Source organism: Dermochelys coriacea, chromosome 13, assembly GCF_009764565.3.
Source record: "Dermochelys coriacea isolate rDerCor1 chromosome 13, rDerCor1.pri.v4, whole genome shotgun sequence".
Taxonomy (NCBI): domain Eukaryota; kingdom Metazoa; phylum Chordata; order Testudines; family Dermochelyidae; genus Dermochelys; species Dermochelys coriacea.
Window position 1 is genome coordinate 19,713,493 of NC_050080.1, and position 18,561 is coordinate 19,732,053.

Sequence of the window (18,561 nt, forward strand, 5' to 3'; positions counted from 1 at the left end):
GCGCTCCTCATCTGATGCGTGAGGCTTTGGACAGAGGACTGGTAAGTAAATGTCCTGGCCCGTGTGGATCTGGGAAAAAACCTTGGGCAGAAAGACCGGATGCGGGTGCAGCTGGACCTTGTCCTTGTAGAAGACCATATAAGGTGGCTTTGACGTGAGCACCCTGATCTCGGACACCTACTGTGCCGACGTTATAGTGACCAAGAAGGACATCTTCCAGGAAAGGAGCAGGAAGCTAGGGGTTAAAAAGGAGGGCCCTTGAGCTTCGAGAGCACCAGAGTCAGATCCCAAGGGGAACCAGGTCTTGGATGTGCGGGTACAGGTGCTCTAGACCTTTCAGAAATTGCACCGTCATAGGATGGGCGAAGACAGATCTGCCCTGAAGCGGAGGATGGAATGCAGAAATGGCTGCCAGGTGCACCCTGACTGAAGACAGCAACAAGCCCTGGAGCTTTAGATGCAGCAGACAGTCCAGGATGTCCTGCAACGAGGCCTCCTCAGGACAAACACGCTTGTCCAAGGTCCAACATGCAAAGTGCTTCCACTTGGCCACATAGGCAGCCCTGGTGGAAAGCTTCCTGCTGCCCAGCAGGACCTGTTGGACTGACACAGAGCACTCTTGCTCGTCCGTGCTTAGCCACAGAGCAGCCACGTCATCAGGTGCAGTGACACCAGGTTCGGGTGCAGCAGATTGCCGTGGTTCTGGGATCGCAGATCGGATAGAGAGGTAACTGCAGCAGGTTGGCCACCGAAAGACTCGGCGGCATGCTGAACCAGTGCTGGCGAGGCCACTCTGGGGCAATGAGAACGACGCACACTCTGTCTTGCTTCACCTTTAGCAGAATTCTGTGGATAAGCGGCACTGGCAGAAAGGCATACATCCACACTCCCCACCATGGGATCAGTAAGGCGTCCAACAGGGAACCCTTGTCCCCACCGTATAGGAAGCAGAACACATGGCACTTGCTGTTCTGCCTGGACACAAACAGCTCCATCTGGGGAGTACCCCACCGTCGGAAGATCAGGTTGACCACCTCCAGATGGGGTGACCACTTGTGGCGAGAGGAGAAGGTCCTGCTGAGGTGATCTGCCAGGATGTTCCTGCTTCCAGGTAAGTGAGCGGCCACCAGGTGGATGGCGTTCTGTACACAAAGGTCCCAGAGGCTGAGCGCCTCTTGACACAGGGCTGAGGACCTGGCTCCGCCCTGCCTGTTGATGTAATACATTGTGGACGTGTTGTCCGTGAGGACTTGCATCACCTTGCCTTTCAGGTGGGTCAAAAATGCCTGATAGGCCATGCACACCACCTTGACCTCCCTGACTTTGATATGAAGAGCTAAGTCATGCTGCATCCAGCGACCCTGGGTGCTGAGCTTGCCCAAGTGGGCTCCCCAGCCCAGATTTGACACGTCTGAGACCAGGGTGAGCAACAGTGATGGGGACATAAAGGGAACACCTCCCCCCTCCCCCCACAGCACTGACTTGGGGTCTAGCCATCAGTTCAAGAGCGAGAGGGTGCAGTCTAGCACAGTGACCGCTCGGTCTAACGGGTGCCTGCTGGGAACTTAGACCATTGCTAGCCACATTTGCAGGGGTCACAGATGAAGCCGGGTGTGCCTTACCACGTACATGCACACTGCCATATGGCCCATCAGCCACAGGCAAGTGTGGCCGTGGTGATCAGATGTCTCCTCACGTGGGCAATGATATCCACCATGGCCTGAAAGCGTGTTTCCAGAAGGAAGGCCCTGGCTCGCGTGGTGGAATCGAGAACCACTCCGATAAACTCTATGCGCTGGACCAGCGTTAACAAGGACTTTTCTGTTTTTATCAACAGGCCCAGGTTGCTGCAAGCGGAGCACACCAGATCGAAGCATCTCTGCACCTGTCCTAGAGACCTGCCCTTGATGAGCCAGTCATCGGGGTATGGAAAGATCTGGTAAGAATGAGGTAACCCACGACCAGGCCGAATGGTAGGGAGAAAGGCGGTTGAGGAAAGGATGGGCAGGATCCAGCCAGCTGACTGTGGCATTGCTCTCGAGCACACCCTCAAAACAATCGCTTTTGGCCCCCCGGGTGCTTAGCAGGTCCAGGCTGGGCTGGCGAGCGAGAGGAGGAAGGGCGGCGATGGCTAAACCCAGTGTCCCTTCTCCTTGCATGCCCAATGAGCGACGGGTAGCCTTAGTGTCCTTCGACCCGTGTAGCCTGGTGTCCATTTGATCAGAGAAGAGCCCAGCTCCATCAAAGGGGAGGTCCTGAATTGATGCCTGCATCTCCTGGGAAAGGCCTGTTGTTTGGAACCAGGAGCTGCGTTGCATACCCACCACCAGTGCAACAACCCTTGCTGCCGAGTCTGCCACATCCCATGCCATATGCAGGGAGCATCTGGCTACAGCAGTCCCTTCCTCTATCAGGCTACCAAACTCCTGAGCCTGACCCTGAGGAAGGGAGTCCTGGAACTTCTGGAAGCTGTCCCTGGGGTTAAAATTGTATCGGCCCGGGAGGGCCTAATGGTTTGCCACCCAGAATGGTAAGCTGTCTGTTGAATAAATTTTTCTGCCAAATAAATCGAGTTTCTTGACTTCTTTGCTCTTGGGGATAGAGGGGGTGGGGACCTGCTTGTCCTTCTCGTTGGCCGCTGACACCACCAGCGAGCCCTGGGGAGGGTGGGTATACAACTACTCTAAATCTTTGGCTGGCACAAAGTACTTTTTCTCAGCCCGTTTTGAGGTGGGTGGGATAGAGGATGGGGTCTGCCACAGAACCTTAGCAATCTTGAGAACCCCATCACGTACAGATAAGGCAATCCGGGCAGGCATGGCGGCTGAGAAGACATTGAAAAGAGTGTCCTCCTGCTCCACCATCTCCTGTACTTCCAGCCCCAAGTTCTCAGCCACCCACCTCAGAAGGGCTTGGTGTTCTTTAAAGTCATCTGGGGGCCTGGCCCTGGAAGGTCCCACAACCTCCTCGTCCGGAGAAGACAAGGAGGCCCTGGCCGCTGGTGGAGGCGCTGAGGGCTCGGCAGCCACTGGAGAGGGAGGTTTGGGGGTGGGCACCGGATCCTCCACCTCCGGCCCCCACCTCCACCAGTGGGACCGTCGATCTTTGCTCCACTGATGCGTGCTGTGAAGGGGGCATTGTCATCACCAGAACTCCCCATGCTCCCCAATACGGCCACTATGTTGGCCACTGGCCTTGCTGCCACTGCGGTGCCAGGGATGGCAGAACATTTTCTGGTGCCCAATCCCGTTGTGGAGACCGAGGCAATGGGCTGAACTGGGCCTCCGCACCAGAGGAACTACTCTCCAGTGACCAGGGAGGAGCCGACAACTCCTGGGTCTGCTTGCTGGTTGTGGCTACTGGTAAGTGCTGACCAGGTGTAAGTGACTGTAAGTATACTGGGGAGAACTGGCGTCGGGGAGAACGGTGCCGTGGACACCGGTAACATGAGGGGGAGTGATCCCACGGTGCCGGCGACAAAGACCAACGTCTAGACGCGGATCGGCAAGAGGGTGAACATGTCGGTCATAATATGGGGAGCGCTGGACTGTGGAATAATGTCTCGGCACCCGGGGGGAGAGGTTGGGCGACTGGCAATGTAGTTGTGACCTGCCACAGGATTGCTTCTCCAGTGACCTACGGTGTGCTCCCCTGCCCCCGGAGGGGACTTAACAGCTGGCTTGCCCTCTCGGGGAGCATTAGCCTGGTCCTGTGACACCGGAGATGCCGTATGAGCCAGTGGAGAACTGTGCTCTCTCTGTGCCTGGGTTTGGGATGATGACGCTGCAGGCAGGATGGTGGGTCCCATACTGCTCACCAGAGGCAGTGATGGACCCTTAAGAGGGCTAAGCGCCCCAGCCGCGGAGGCATGCTTGTGCTGCTCCGGAGAAGGTTGGCACACAGGCCTGGTCTCTCTACTGAATGACTTCTGGGCCTTCTTGCCTGGTGCTGGCGGGCGCTTCCTTGCCTTCTTCTTTGGCACCGGCGACGGTGAACGGTGCTGAGAGGAGCTGGGCTCTGGTGGCGCACTGCACACAGAGGCCAAAGTACGCGGTGTGGCCTGTGCAGAGGGCTCAGAAGCTGGGCAGAGAGCAGACTCCATCAGATGGGCGAATGTCCCTCTCCTTCTGGGTGCGAGGTGGAAAGTTCTTACAGATCCGGCAATACTCCTCGATGTGCGATTCCCCCAAGCACTTAAGGCAGCAGTCGGGGAGGGGGGAGTCACTCACAGGCATAGGCCTGCCACAGACCGAGCAGGGCGTAAACCTGGGAGCTCAGGGCATGCCTCGCTTGGGGTGAAGTCCCCGCTGGGACCTACTATGCACTTAACAACTACTTAACACTAACTACAATGGAACAAAGACCTGAAGGCATGAAGTCCAATCGGAGAAACTGCTAGCTCTTGATGAGCAAGAGAGATGCTCCAACTGACCACCCTGGGTGGTAAGAAGGAACTGAGAGGGTGTGGGCAGGCAATGCCTGATAACCATGGTATGAGCGTGGCATTCTAGGGGGCACTACAGCTGGTCCTACGGGTACTGCTAAGGCAAAAATCTCCGATGGCCACGCACGTGGGCATGCACACACCTAGAATGGAATTGACATGAACAAGCACCCAAAGAAGAACCACGGGATATGCCCCCAGGGATGCATGGTCAAGTGCAGAACCAGTGAGGACACAGTAACATAGGTGTAGCTTTGCTGTGGCAATACTAACAGCCAGGCTAGGTTAGTCTGGGTGCTGAGACTTGTGTTCCAGCCCCCAGGCTAACTCTGCAGTGAAGACATACCCTTGGGAACTTAGCTGTGTAAGTCCAGGAGTCCTCTCACAAGAGCTGGGCAAACAATGGACTTTTCAGTTCACCGGCAGTTCCAAAAAATCAGGACAAAAATTGATTCAAGTCTAGCCAAAAATGAAATTTTTGGAGTTTTCAATGAAGCAAAAAGTAAAAAAAAAAAAAAAAAAAATCATTTTGTCTTGAAAGAAATATTTTGGTTGATCCAAAATGAAAAATTTGGTTTCAAATCTGAGCAGTGTTTGTACCTTTTTCCATTTTTTAAAAGATAAGACAGAAATGTTGGAATAAAAAGTCATTTTGACCCCAAAAAATCAAAACATATCATTTTGAAAAAGTTGACATAAAGCGTTTCGAATTTTTCAGATTTTTTTGCATCTGAACCAAACGGACAAAACCAATATGAATTTGTGAAACTTTTGCTGTTGCCAAAATGTTTCATCCAAAAAATTTTACCCAGCTCCACTTTGCACCCATAACAGAGGGAGAAGGACGCATCTGTGATGAGACATCACACTGCCAGATGTGTGCAACCAGTCGTGGCCTGAATCTGGAGGAGACAGCACTGTGAATAGAAATGACTGATGTGTCATGTGATGAGAAATCATGGGAGTTACTGCTATGGGTTGAAACCATGCAAAAGAGAATAAATGACATTTATTTTCTCTTTTGTGTACATGTGATTTCTGGGTCTTTATTTGATCCCCATAAACTCAAGTCTGCAGATAAACAGGAGGTTGTTGTGTTATTTAAAAATCATGTACTTAAAATAAAATTCAGTAAAACAGAGAGGAACATCATGACATAAGAAAGATTGACATGAAGGTATTCCATTTGTACAACACTTGGTTGGAATTTGATTGCTAGGGGGCCAGATTCTCAGTTACGCTACGTTTACGCCCTTTTAAACTGGCAGAGTGGTATAAAGGGATCTGAGTGTAAATGAAGATTCAGGCCATTACAGTATTGTTTACAGATGCATGTTTTCCTGGTATTATTATATCATTTTGCTTTTCTGTACTCCACTCTCTCAATAAAACACAATTTGCATTAAAAAGAGAGTAAAAGAAGGAAAACAGGAATGCTAATAAAATAATAGAAGATGCAAGAATCTGATGAGACTCTAAATTCAAAAGGCATTTAAATGATTCAAGCATTTGAGGCTTGAAACAGGAATGACTTGCTGTTTCAGCCCGGGGGGGCCATTTTGCAAAGGCTGCACAAATTACATTATGGAATCACCACAGATGCAAAAAAAATCTAAATATATACTTTAAACCCTCCCACACACTGGGAATTCCAATTTCCTCTTACATGCATGCTATAAATACCCTGGTGTGTGCTGAGTGAATTGTGGAACATAAGTGACAGCTGACAGTCTCATGCTGGGATTAGATGAGCTATTGTTAACTGAAGCATCACATGTTGGCTCACACACATGCCAACATGTGATGGTGCTTCCCAGCTTAAAGCCAGCTACAAAAGCATTGACCATGCTTTGGGTACCCAGGAAGTCCTCCCACAGAGTGATGCATCTTGGCTATTATAGCCAGGGACAACAGAAGTCTGCAAGGAATTTGGCCAATATCTGTGGGGATTTTTCTCCTTCAACCTGCAGAATTTCTCTCTGTGTTGGAGAAGAGCAATTTTTCTTTCCTACTGTGTGTCCTGTTTTCATATGTTAATACAAGAGATCACTGTAATCCATAACATATTCAAATCAAAAGAGAAGTAAACATCACAGCCTACTGTTTAATGAAGGGGATTGGGCATCTGGACACTTGGGGTCTATTCCCACCTCTGCCACTGATTTCCTGTATTACCTTAGGCATATCACCGAGCCTCTTTGTAAATTCAGGCACTGAGAGATGGAGTGACTTGCTTGAGGTAACAAAACAAGTCAGGAGAAAGATGCCAGTTAGGACTGCATGTTGTCTGCATTAGCCACTAGATCTGCTCCCTCGCTTGACAAAGTCAGGTTTACAAAACTTAGAAGAATGCATTCCAGTTGGCTGTAGTTAGGGAAAGTTTGTGGCATTTATGATCAGGTTCTAGTACTAAACATCACATCTATGAACTCCCTAATGCTGGATCTCAAGAAATAGCCTCCCAAGTATTTTTCTAACAGAATAATCAGCATCCATGGGAAGAAATTAAACAGTAACTAATAATAATATTTTGCAGTAGTAACTTTCTCACAGCATTTTACAAGCATTAATTAGCTAAACCTGACAACCCCCATGTCCAGTGTGGAGACACATGAAACTATATATTCCTCTGGCAAAGCTGGACCAACAAAAATCAAGGTAAAGCTCTTCAAAAGTGCAGGCCTGCGCATGATGAGCTGCTACAACCCCGATTCACAAGCAGGGGATTATGGAAACACAACTGGGGCCCAGGCAAAGCTGCAGCCGGACCTATAGAAAGGGGGAAATAGAGGGGGGTGCGAGCGCCAATTTATTTATTTATTTATTTATTTGCTTCTTTTCTCCAAGTCATTTCTAGCCCTTGCTGACCTGGGGAGCAAAAAGCTTTTGGGAAAGTGCCTTGGGTCAGTATCACTGAGTAAACTGGCCAGCCCAAATTGTACCAATGGGCTGCGTTCGACCCACTGGGAACTCGCAAAACACTCCTCTGCTCTTCTCAGCCTCTGTTCCTCTTGCACCCTCCCGCTCCCTGCTGATTGGGGCACAGCAGCTGAGGATTAAGTAGAAGCTGCTCCCACATCTTACCTGGTTGGTAGAAGTCTGGAGATAGTTCCCTGGCCATAGTCCTGGCTACACTTGATTCATTGTTAGCTCCCTGAGCTGCTTGCTCAGCTCCATCTGCCTTGGCTTTGGCATGGGAGGTCCTGTGAAGAGAACACCAGCATGACATCAAGTACTTTCCGAAGCTATGATCAGCATTGCCCAAGCACATGGCATTGGCTACACAGAGAACACTGAAGAATTAAAAATCTGGCACCTCCTTTCCCAATAATCCCTTTGACTGAAGGAGCAGTGAAAAGTTTAGCCTATCCACCTGACAACTAGTAATTTTCCTCGGACGTTTACTGCCACCCCTACTGCCATAGACCTGGGCACCATGACGTAGTTAAAAACAGACATGATTATTGCCATCGCCAGGTGGCAAACTAGCACTATACTAAGCTAACCCTGCCAGCCAGCAAACAGAAGCCACCCAATGGAAATTAAAATCCACAGCGTATGGACAGCTAAGCAAAAAGGGACAGACTGGCAAATAAGTTAGGTGCACACCTGCTTGAGCATAGTGTGTGTTCACGTGCATAAGAATAGGTTAACAGTGCTTGCAAATGTGCCTAATTAGCCAGTAATTATGCTAACAAATGGCACAGCTCCATTGCATGGCTTCCACACGTTCAACCTTGGGGACTTGCAGCAGGAGTGCCCCAGCCAATCACACCAGCTGTAGTGGGACATGGAGGGAAAGGCTCCCTCCGAGATGTGGCATCCTTGCATTCTGTAGGATGGGATTCCATTTCCATAGCCAGGGAACACCAAGGAACACTCCTTTCCCCAACCTTTTATCAGTTTGTTTGTATTTAAAATTGTAAGTTCTTGGGGCAGGAACCATGCACTCATATGTGTTTTGCACAGTTTGGGCATTTATACAATGTACATGACAACAACATTATGGCCTAAGTGCAGCATCAAAAGTCTTGAGTGTGCTACACAGCCAGCTTCATCTTTCCTGCATAGTAGCGGCCTATGGAACTGCAGATCCCAGTATACAACAGTGGGCAAAATTTGGCAAGTTCTGTCCTCAGTGCCTCTCAAGTGACCATAAAAGAAACAAGAGTCCAGTTTTCCAGGCAGATTCCCCTATCCATACCAACCTCCAGAGCTGCCCTTATAATATAAAAACCATCAGCGGTGGCCTCCTCTTGCATACCTTTGCTTCTTGAGTCCTGTAGAGAAACATCTCCTGGTTGCTTCATAAGGCTAACTAAGTTATCTGTTTCAGAGTAGCAGCCGTGTTAGTCTGTATTCACAAAAAGAAAAGGAGTACTTGTGGCACCTTAGAGACTAACAAATTTATTAGAGCATAAGCTTTCGTGATGAAGTGAGCTGTAGCTCACGAAAGCTTATGCTCTAATAAATTTGTTAGTCTCTAAGGTGCCACAAGTACTCCTTTTCTTTAAGTTATCTGTCTGTGTGTGATATTGCTGAGATACCTAGCATTTTGGTCTCTATGATTTTTACATGAGAAGTTAAGCTAGCTTTGGAACAAAGATCCCTGTTTAGTATGACACTGACTTCAACAGTGAAATTGAACCTTCAAAACAGAAGAGACCAATTCTGTGCACGCACAAGCCACCCTGTTCCATCCAAGGCTAAGAATACTTGTTTTCCTAACACTGTCATCGAGACCAGATTTTCAGCAGCTTCCAGAATCACGCCAATCCATATTCGTGGATATGTAAATGTGCATATGCAAAACCACACGCATTTGTATGCATATGGACAGTTAGATGTACGATTATTGATCTGCACGTGTAAACACGAATACTATTAATTACAAGCATTAATTCAGCCTTGTAATAATCTGTGAGCTAGTTAAGTGACATCCAGTGATCCTTTTCCCCCACACTGATACACAGACCCCTTTGGGGTGAAACACGGATGCTGTATGATGGCACACAATGGTACAGCAACATCTTCGAACTGGAACTGAGGAAAGATACTGTATTCCATGGAGACTGCAAAGGGAATTTTAGATAGAATGTAATGACCCAAGTTTCAATTTAACCATGACACCAGAATGAATTCTCTTGCACCAAATACCCACTTACATATGCGTGAGGGGGGAGGGTGTTGGTGCATGCAAATATTGCAGGTGCAATAAAAGAGGCTGCTGAAATAAAAGCGAGAGAAACTTTCATGATTCTTGGTCACAAAGATTATGGAAAAGAATTAAATGGCTAGCAATTTCCCGAATCTTCATGCTCAGCAATGCTGTAAAATACCTGTGAACTGGAAGGGCATTCTGATTCTTAACATGCACAACGACCACAATACACATCCCCCCTGTGCTTCAGAATTCCTATATCTGGAATCAGAGTAGCAGCCGTGTTAGTCTGTATTCGCAAAAAGAAAAGGAGTACTTGTGGCACCTTAGAGACTAACAAATTTATTAGAGCATAAGCTTTCGTGAGCTACAGCTCACTTCATTGGATGCATTTGATCTAGAGCAGAGAACATGTGTGTGTGTATATAAATCTCTCCTCTGTTTTTTCCACCAAATGCATCCGATGAAGTGAGCTGTAGCTCACGAAAGCTTATGCTCTAATAAATTTATTAGTCTCTAAGGTGCCACAAGTTCTCCTTTTCGTTATATCTGGAATGATCTCCCTTTATGTTGGAAACAGGAGTCAGCCTATTGCTAACATTTACCCATCATCTTCCTTCTTAGCTTGCAAGCTGAGCTCTCTCGGATGGTTTTCTACAATTTTTGTTTTTCTGTCCAATATTGTTAGAGCTCCTGAAACATCCAGAGACACTAGCTGATGAGACAGAAGTCTGCAATTTTAAACCTCGACTACATGCAGGAGATCACGGGAAGCTGTAAACAGAGAAAGTATCTCCTTTTTTGGTAGCATATAATCAGTGTGATTAATTCCACTACAATCTGGGGAGGGCCTGGTGGCATATTTATGTGCTTTTCGTGCCTGGGGAATCTGTGTGGATTCCCAGTGCTCAGTGCAGAGCCTGAAAGCAGCCTTCACCTTGCAGAGAGGTGCTCCTTTTAACTCTCCAAAGCAATGCTCCGGGAAGGAGTGCAGCTTGACAGACACTGACAGTGCCGCTCTCGCACTTGGATCCCGGAGGGGGCAATCCAGAGAAAGAAGCCCAGGCTTTAGCTACTAAATTAGGGTGGGAATCTCAGAACCTGCCCTACAGTGTCTGAGGACGTTGTCTGTCCCACTGATCAAGTGGTTGAAGTTGCACGCTTGGGGCTAGAATGGGCCATCCTGGTGCGCGTTGGTGAGCGCTCACTCCCTTGTAGTCTCATTGCAACTCCTGCATTCCTCAACTTCTCTTGGCCCTTGTTTTAAGTCAGAGCTGCCTCATGGCCACCCTAACTTATACTCATCATGCTGTGGCCATGTTCCCTTCCTCCCACAATGCATCCTCTATGCTGGGGGTTGTGAGAGAGGCAATGTAGAGCCATTCTGACATACAGTGATCCCCAGGGGCCGTCTGCAGGGTTTACTGCTGGTGAAGTGGCATAAAGAGGCTGGAGCAGAGCACAGACTCTGGTCCAATGGGACCACTTGCAGGATCACATGCTTGCTATAGCCAGGAAGGGATGCACAGATCCAGCCCTTGTTGTGGTATCTGGCTCCTAAACCAAAGCCCAGAGTTTGTAAAGAATGGGGTAATGGGATGTTCAGTAGCAGAATGTCCAAGGGAGAGACATATGATAGAATAAGAAACATTCCCAGACTGGGAGACATCAAGCAGGCACATTCCTATTTGCAGCCACCTTAACTTGCCATTCTGGGGGCTAAATTGGATGGAGGGTCACCCCCCTATCATCATCAGCCTGTTTGCTTTTAGTATATTGCAGTTTTGGCTAACACGATAGTGGGGCTTCGCTCTAAAGTGATTAACTTAAATGAACTTTTAGAGAACTAAAACTAGGAACCAGCTCTGGATGTATTAGGGCTTATCTACACAGGAACATTGAGGATAATTAAACCAAATTAACTAAAGATCTGAATTTGAAGTGGATTAGTTAAACTGCATTAAAACTCTGTGTGAACACCCTCATTTAAAATTAAAGTAACCGTAATTCAGTTTAGTTTAATTCACTTCCCAAGTGAATTATGCTAAATCGAATTAAGGCCACTTTAATTCTGAATAACTGCATCCACACAGGGATTCAATGCAATTTAACAAATCCACTTCAAATTCACACTGTTAGTTAATTCAGATTAATTTTCCTGGATGTCCCTGTGTAGACATGACCTCAGTCTCCCTGAAGGGCAAAGAGAAGAAGTGATTTGCCATGTGAGGAGATACCTTCTTATCCCCTTTCTAGAGTCTGCAAATTGACAAGGCCTGAGACACAGTTGCCATCAATCATGTCACATACTGATTTATGGTGAGGTGTGGCAGGTCAGAGCTTTTGGAGCTCCTGTCTCGCTCAGGCTTGGTCAGCACAGACACCCCAAGTGGGGCATTGCATGGCTCAGTTATTACAACAAGCTACTCAAGCAGAGGATGGTGAGGGACTTGGAGCGGGTACATATGGCTCTCTAGTGGGCACCTGGTGCCACGCTGATACACAGAAAGTGGGCTTCCCTCCTCACTAGTGCGTGAGGAATGCACACACTAACATGTTAGCAACGGTCAGTATAGATACCCCAACTCATTCCTTAATGTTCCAGGATGAAACACAGCTTCGGCATGGCCTGGGGGGTTACACCAGACAAGACCACTCCTGATTACTCTAATCCCGTGGCAGTCCCGGTTTGGTACACAGAGGCGTCCCTTCCTCCTAAGAGGCTGTTATATCTTGTGCTTATCAGGCTGCTGCATGAGGCTCTAGTGATGGGACAAGCAGGCTGCTTCCTCTGAAGTAATACAGTTCCTACAGGCCCAGACCCAGGCCAGGCAAGAACAGTACAGTAAAGTCAGCCTGAACCACGTGACCTGGGGCAATGATTCTGTCAGTCCTCCCAAGCTAAGCACGGCTGAGTTCAGTGCTTGGATAAGGAACAGTGCAGGGCCTGGTAATGGCGATCCAGACCTAACCCTAGCATAAGTGGGTGCAACTCCTTTGAAGACAATGGAACAACTCCGGAGATACACTGGCACGAGATCAGAGCCTAGCTCCTTCCTCCTGGGGAACTGCATAGGAGTTCAGGGCTGGAAGAGAAGGAGAGCACACTACCCAACTGAAAGGGCAGCAGTAGGGTGACCAGATGACAAGAACAAAATATCGGGACACATGGGGGGGCAGCCACAGGCTCACCCCCACACCAGGGCTGGCTCTAGGTTTTTTGCCGCCCCAAGCAAAAAAAAAAAAAAAAGCCAGAGTGCCGCTGAAGCAAAAAACAAACAAACAAACCAGAGTACCACCGAAGCAAAATATTGGGACAAATGGCATCCCGACCATACATCAGTCGAGACACGGGACAAACAACTAAATATTGGGACAGTCCTGATTTTATCGGGACATCTGGTCACCCTAGGCAGCAGGTCTGTAGCTCAGCAGCCGGAAGTCGCCGCACTGGGATGTGGGCGGGGCCAATCCTGACCTCAGTTATTGCAGACAATGGAGTGAGTCTGGATTCTCACCACCATAACTGATGGTGATCTGCTCCCCACACCGGCACATAGTCTGAATTTGGGATCCTCCAGGTGCTGTGTAAATAAGAGATATTGTTATGATGGCGGCTGATTCCCCTCACTTTGTGAGGCTGGCCTTTGCCTCAATGCACTGATGTAGCATTTTCCTGCAATTCTTCTAACACCATGAACTTGGGGCCTACGGCTACAACTGCTGCATGCTCTGGAGCCACTGCTTAGAAACTGGCACCAATGGCCTCATTGCGCTAGAGGCTGTACAAACACAGAACAAAAAGATGGTCCCTGTCCCAGAGAGCATCCAGTCTAAGTATAAGACAAAAGGCAACAAGTGGAGAGACAGACTGAGAGACAGGGAAGCACCGGGAAATGACCAGACAATAATGCTCATTCAGTACGACGGGCAATGGACTCAGCACACCAGCCACCTAACCATCGCTACTTTTTTTGTAGGCATCACAGCCAAGGAGAGTTTTAAGGAGAGATTTGAAGGAGGACAAAGAAGTAGCTTTTCAGCTATAGACCTCAAAGTGCTTAAGAGCCAGCAATTTCCCCCAAGGCTAGAGCTGGTAAAAAACAGGAACACTTTTTGCAAAATTTTTTAGAAATTTGAATTTTTTCAGCCAGCTCTTTAGTTGGTCAAAATCAGGGTGAATTTTTCCTGAAAAATGTGATTTTTTCCTACCAGCTCTACACAAACATATAGCACCACACCAGAGAGCAATTCAACAGGCAGACAAGCAGGGCAGAATATTTGCGTGGGAAGGAAGGTGCTGCAGGGACTGGCATCTTTGAAAATTCCACTCTAAACTTACTGGTGGCAGAAGTCAATAGCTCTTCTTCAAAACAGAACTACACAATACACAATCCAAATCTCATGTGTAACAATAAATGGAAAGGAAGGAAAAGGCCCCGTAAAAATCAGGACAGAACTCTCTGTCCCAACTAGGAAGGCAGTGATCTAGGAATGCGCCCCCGGGGACAGCCAGCAGCAACCTACACATTAGGGAGCACAGACTTCAGGTTGTTGCAGTGGAGAAGTTCTCTTCCTAATTTCAGCTCCCCAGTCAGCATGGTTAAAAATAGGTTGCACAAATTCTTTGGAAGGGGAGCACTTGTCTAAAGCAGAGGTCAGGAGGAGATGTGCATATGATGCACACTGCACGCTGCCCATTGCCTCTGGAGTGCATTGCCCTGTGTTTTAGTTCCCCTTTATGGTGCTTTGGGGAGCTGGCATCCTGCTATGATCCAGAATCACCCTTTCCCGTATGGTGATGCTTTTTGCTGCTCTTGAGCCACCAGCATGGCTTACGATTTAGCTAGCACTCAATTGGAGAGAGTAGAAAAGCTCTAATGCTGTAATAGTTTTTGTATAAGGGCAGGGATACAGCACCATTCCTCTCTTTTCTGGCTGACTCCCAGTAGTGCTGCTGCCCAATCCATTCCTCTGATTGCTACTAAAATCCTCTGAGGGTATTGGAGCCAAAGTTGGGCCCGCTCACTAACAGGTGAGCCCATAAGCCAAGCCAATAAACCTGTCTTCTTGGACTGTTCTTGTGTTTTGCGCATCCACATTTCATTGGACTGTAGATGAGATTAGAATGAGCAGAGAATACTGCAAATGCCAAATACAGCCCGAGAGCCACTTACAACCTACAGGTACTGAGTTGACCTTGTAGCCAGAAATAGTGGAATAACTCAGATGCCTGCCCCAACTATTTCACATTCAGTAGAGAGTGTTATTCTGTGCAGGGTCCAGGAAGCACAGCCCCATTCATCACAGCTCTTACCACTCAGTGTTTTGCCTTATCAGACTGATTCAGAGACCCCCATCAAGAATGACTAACTGAGCCCCTTTTTTCTGATATTCAAATTACCACTGGTTCAAAAATGTTACATGAATTTTCACTAATTAACAGGTTAAATGAAAGGCAACTTGGCTTCTCTGATAAACCCTGTTTGTTCTATTGTTACAGTCTATTCCCGACCCACACCTACCCCGTTTGTTTCATCAGCTTGTTGTGTCCTGTCTCGTGAGCAGTCTGGGGCAGGGCTGTCTTCTTAGTTATTAGTTTGTACGGTGCCTAGCACAATGGGACCCTGGTTCTGTTTGGGATTCCTAAGTGCTACCATAATACAAATAATAATATGAATGCCTGTATGTTACATGCATTAATCTGACAGGTCAGACAGCCCTACATATCATGCATGTAACATGTTTGTTGGCCTTAGGTTTTCAGAAAAGTTGTATATGCAAAATGAAGACAGAATTGCACATCTAACTGAACGCACAATTGCTGCACTTGCAAGTCCAGACGCAATAACTGTGTATACAAATGGCTGATAATGTTCATTTTTGAGTGTGCAAGTACCTGATTTTGCATGTACAATCACTCTAACTTCACCTGCAAAGTGCACAACTAACTCTTCTAAAAGTCCGGGTCTTGATGGCTGCTGTCCATTTAATCAATAAATGCCATACTTGGTACTCTACTAATGCAATGTATGGAGGGGAGGGGGAAGATATTGTATATTTCAAATATGAAGTCTATTGCATTTTATCCTTCCTGGGAAATGTAAGATATAATAGTTTGGCTCAGTGATAACATTTACAACACTGAAAAAAAACAGGGAATATTCCATGCACATTTTTGCCTAAGGGAAAATCAGAACTTCCATATTGGTACCAGAAAGAGGCCAACTCTTGGGGAGGTGCGGGTGGAGGGTTGATATGTGTAAAGTACAGATGCTTTTGACTGCTTTTCCATTTTCAGTTCTATGCTTGGAGCCTTCTCTTCTCATGTGTTAAGCCACCTTCCATCTCTTCAAAGCCTACATCTTTTGACTTACATCACTGATCACCCATAACTCTACTGTAACGTTCTGCTCTATCTCCTCCCCTTTAGTCAGCTCTTCTCCTCCTTCCCCTGCCCATACTTCTATTCAGATCTGTCCAGGGGTGAAAGTAAGTCGAGTGACTTACAGGTATGCTGGGGCCAGCTCTGGCCCCCGGAAGGGGTGGGGCCTAGGGCGGAAGGGGCGGGGCTGAAGGGGTCAGAGACAACCCCAGTCCACCCTGTAAGGTAACTGCCCCCCTCCTCCTCTTCCTCCCCCACTGGGGTAGCAGCAGTAGCCCGAGGCTCCGGGGGCTATTTAAAGGGCCCAGGACTCCCCTGCTTCTACTGCCCCGGTCCTTTAATTAGCCACCAGAGCCCTGGGGAAGTGGCGGGGCTCCAGTGGCTATTTAAAGGACCGGGGCGGCAGAGGCAACTGGAGCCCCAGCCCTTTAAATAGCCCCGGGAGCCCCCGCTACCCCAGGGCTCTGGGGGCTAAAGGGCCTGCGGCTCCCCTGCTTCTACCGCCCCGGCCCTTTAAATAGCCCCCGGAACCCTGGAGTAGTGGCAGCGGGGCTCTGGCAGCTATTTAAAGGGCCAGGCGGTAGAAGCAGAGGAGTCCTGGGCCCTTTAAATAGCCACCGGAGCCCCACAGCCACTACCCCAGGGCTCCAGCAGTGGGGCTCTGGAGGCAATTTAAAGGGCCTGGGGCTCCAGCCACTGCTTTAAATTGCCCCCTGGGGAAGCCGAGCTGCCAGTACAGTACACCGGCTCTTGCTGGTACGCTGTACCGGGGCGTACCGGCTTACTTTTACTTCTGGATCTATCCCATCCGTCTCCATCTCCCAACCCTTCACCCCACTACAAACAGAAGTGACTGCTCTAGAGGCTAAATGGAGGCCTCACTACCCGCTCCTCCATTGGATATCAACCTTTTATGTTTCGTATCCATCCAATTTAGACTGTAAGCTCCTTAGGGCAGGATTTTTACTGATAGTTGTTAATGCTCATGCACACCAAGGGTGCTGTGTAAGTCATAAATAAAATACAAACAAACAATCTAGCAACTACTTAATGCAGGAAATATACTTACTGTTCTACAGCATGTCACTATTTTTTAAAAAAAGATAAAACATAATAACCTTGAAATTACTTTGATTTCCAATCTCCTTCCTCAAACAACCCATTTGTGAGATGCACTGGGATTTTCACTCTGTTGTACCAGCACTCAGCTACTGAAGTGATTGGCACTGTGTAAATACCTGTGCTAGCTAGCTAGCTCAACAGTACCTTCACTCCTCCCTTCTGGCATAAAGGGTAATGCCCAAACCATCTAGTCTTGGAAAAAAGTATCGTTTTTTAGGGAATGCTTTAGGAGCAAGGAATTGTTGTCAAAGTTCATTGAAATCTAACAAGCTCAGTGAGCATTAGTCTTTATGATTACCTGGTGAATTTTTAAAATACTAAAATGTTATCCTCAGCCCTAAATAGCTCAAAGCCATTTGTATCCTTCAGTGAATGATACTTCCCCACAGAACAGTTAAAGCGATATTAATCTTACAGCAGACGAATCGGCAGCTATCTTCCTCAAGACATCTACCAAAGGATCCCCATTCTGAGCAAGGGAAACTGGTTAGCTAAACATTCTAAGGTTTTCTAATTCTCAGTATTGCTTTCTTGCTGCTTCATTAATATACCATGTTCTTTAATGCTGCAGCTTTGGCCCCCATTGACCTAGATGAGAGGCCAACACAGCAACTGGCTGGGAGTCAGCTGCCGTTCTCTTTCTTATGGAGATGCTGCTAATGCAGATTGCAGGTCCCAACATGCAGTGCCCAGAGACAGCTCAGGATGGAACAGCTGTTACTGGGACTTGCAGTCTCCACAGGCCACACCTATCAGAGATAAAGCAGGCTGTATTAAACAACTACATGGGCCTTGTTTGCCCTGCAAGAGTGGAGGGCCTCAGAGATATCAGTGTAAGGAATTTAACAAATGCTTTAACTCTTACTGCTGTCATCTCCTGCTCCAGGAAGAACACAGAGCCCTGAACTAGAGTTTCAGCTGATGAAAAGCTTTTCCATTCACCCTTCAACCTGGCTGGAACATATGTCATGACAAAGTCAGTGCAGTTCTCTGCAGACAGGAGGGTAGATTCAATCTCTCGCTGTTAGAGGCTGCACTTCCTTTTGCCCATTTTCTTGGCCTGCTCCAAGGCTTCTGTCTGCTGCTTTGCCTATTAGCAGGAGGGTGAGCGTGAGTATATAACTTCTTCCAATCAGAGTGCACAGCCTAGCAACCCTACAATAACAAATCAGTCTGTGCAGCCCAGTGCCTGCGATCAGCCCCACAGTAATATGCCAAGGTACACTGCCCTCAGGCTGTGAACAATCACTGCCAATGCTAGTGATTTAGATTTATAAACTATATAAAAAGCAGCTCATCTCATGCTCAGGACACCCCTTTTATAATTAACTTTCACAGTAAGGTCAAACTGGATGATGCATTCCACTGACAAATACATTAAAGACAATAACCCCTTTGAAGTCACAGCAATCAAGCTCTTCCAATCTTCAGCCCACTCCCTCCTCGGGA

General features: G+C 47.7%; 1 protein-coding gene across 2 annotated transcripts in view; it reads right to left on the reverse strand.

Moving 5' to 3' along the window:
* JPH2 (junctophilin 2) overlaps nucleotides 1–18,561 on the reverse strand; it is a 65,611-nt gene that overhangs the window by 12,886 nt on the left and 34,164 nt on the right. For both annotated transcript variants that reach the window (XM_043495562.1, XM_038370452.2), the window contains exon 3: nucleotides 7,529–7,647. In XM_043495562.1, coding sequence (XP_043351497.1) covers nucleotides 7,529–7,647 — 119 coding nt within the window. The remainder of the gene's footprint in view (nucleotides 1–7,528; nucleotides 7,648–18,561) is intronic.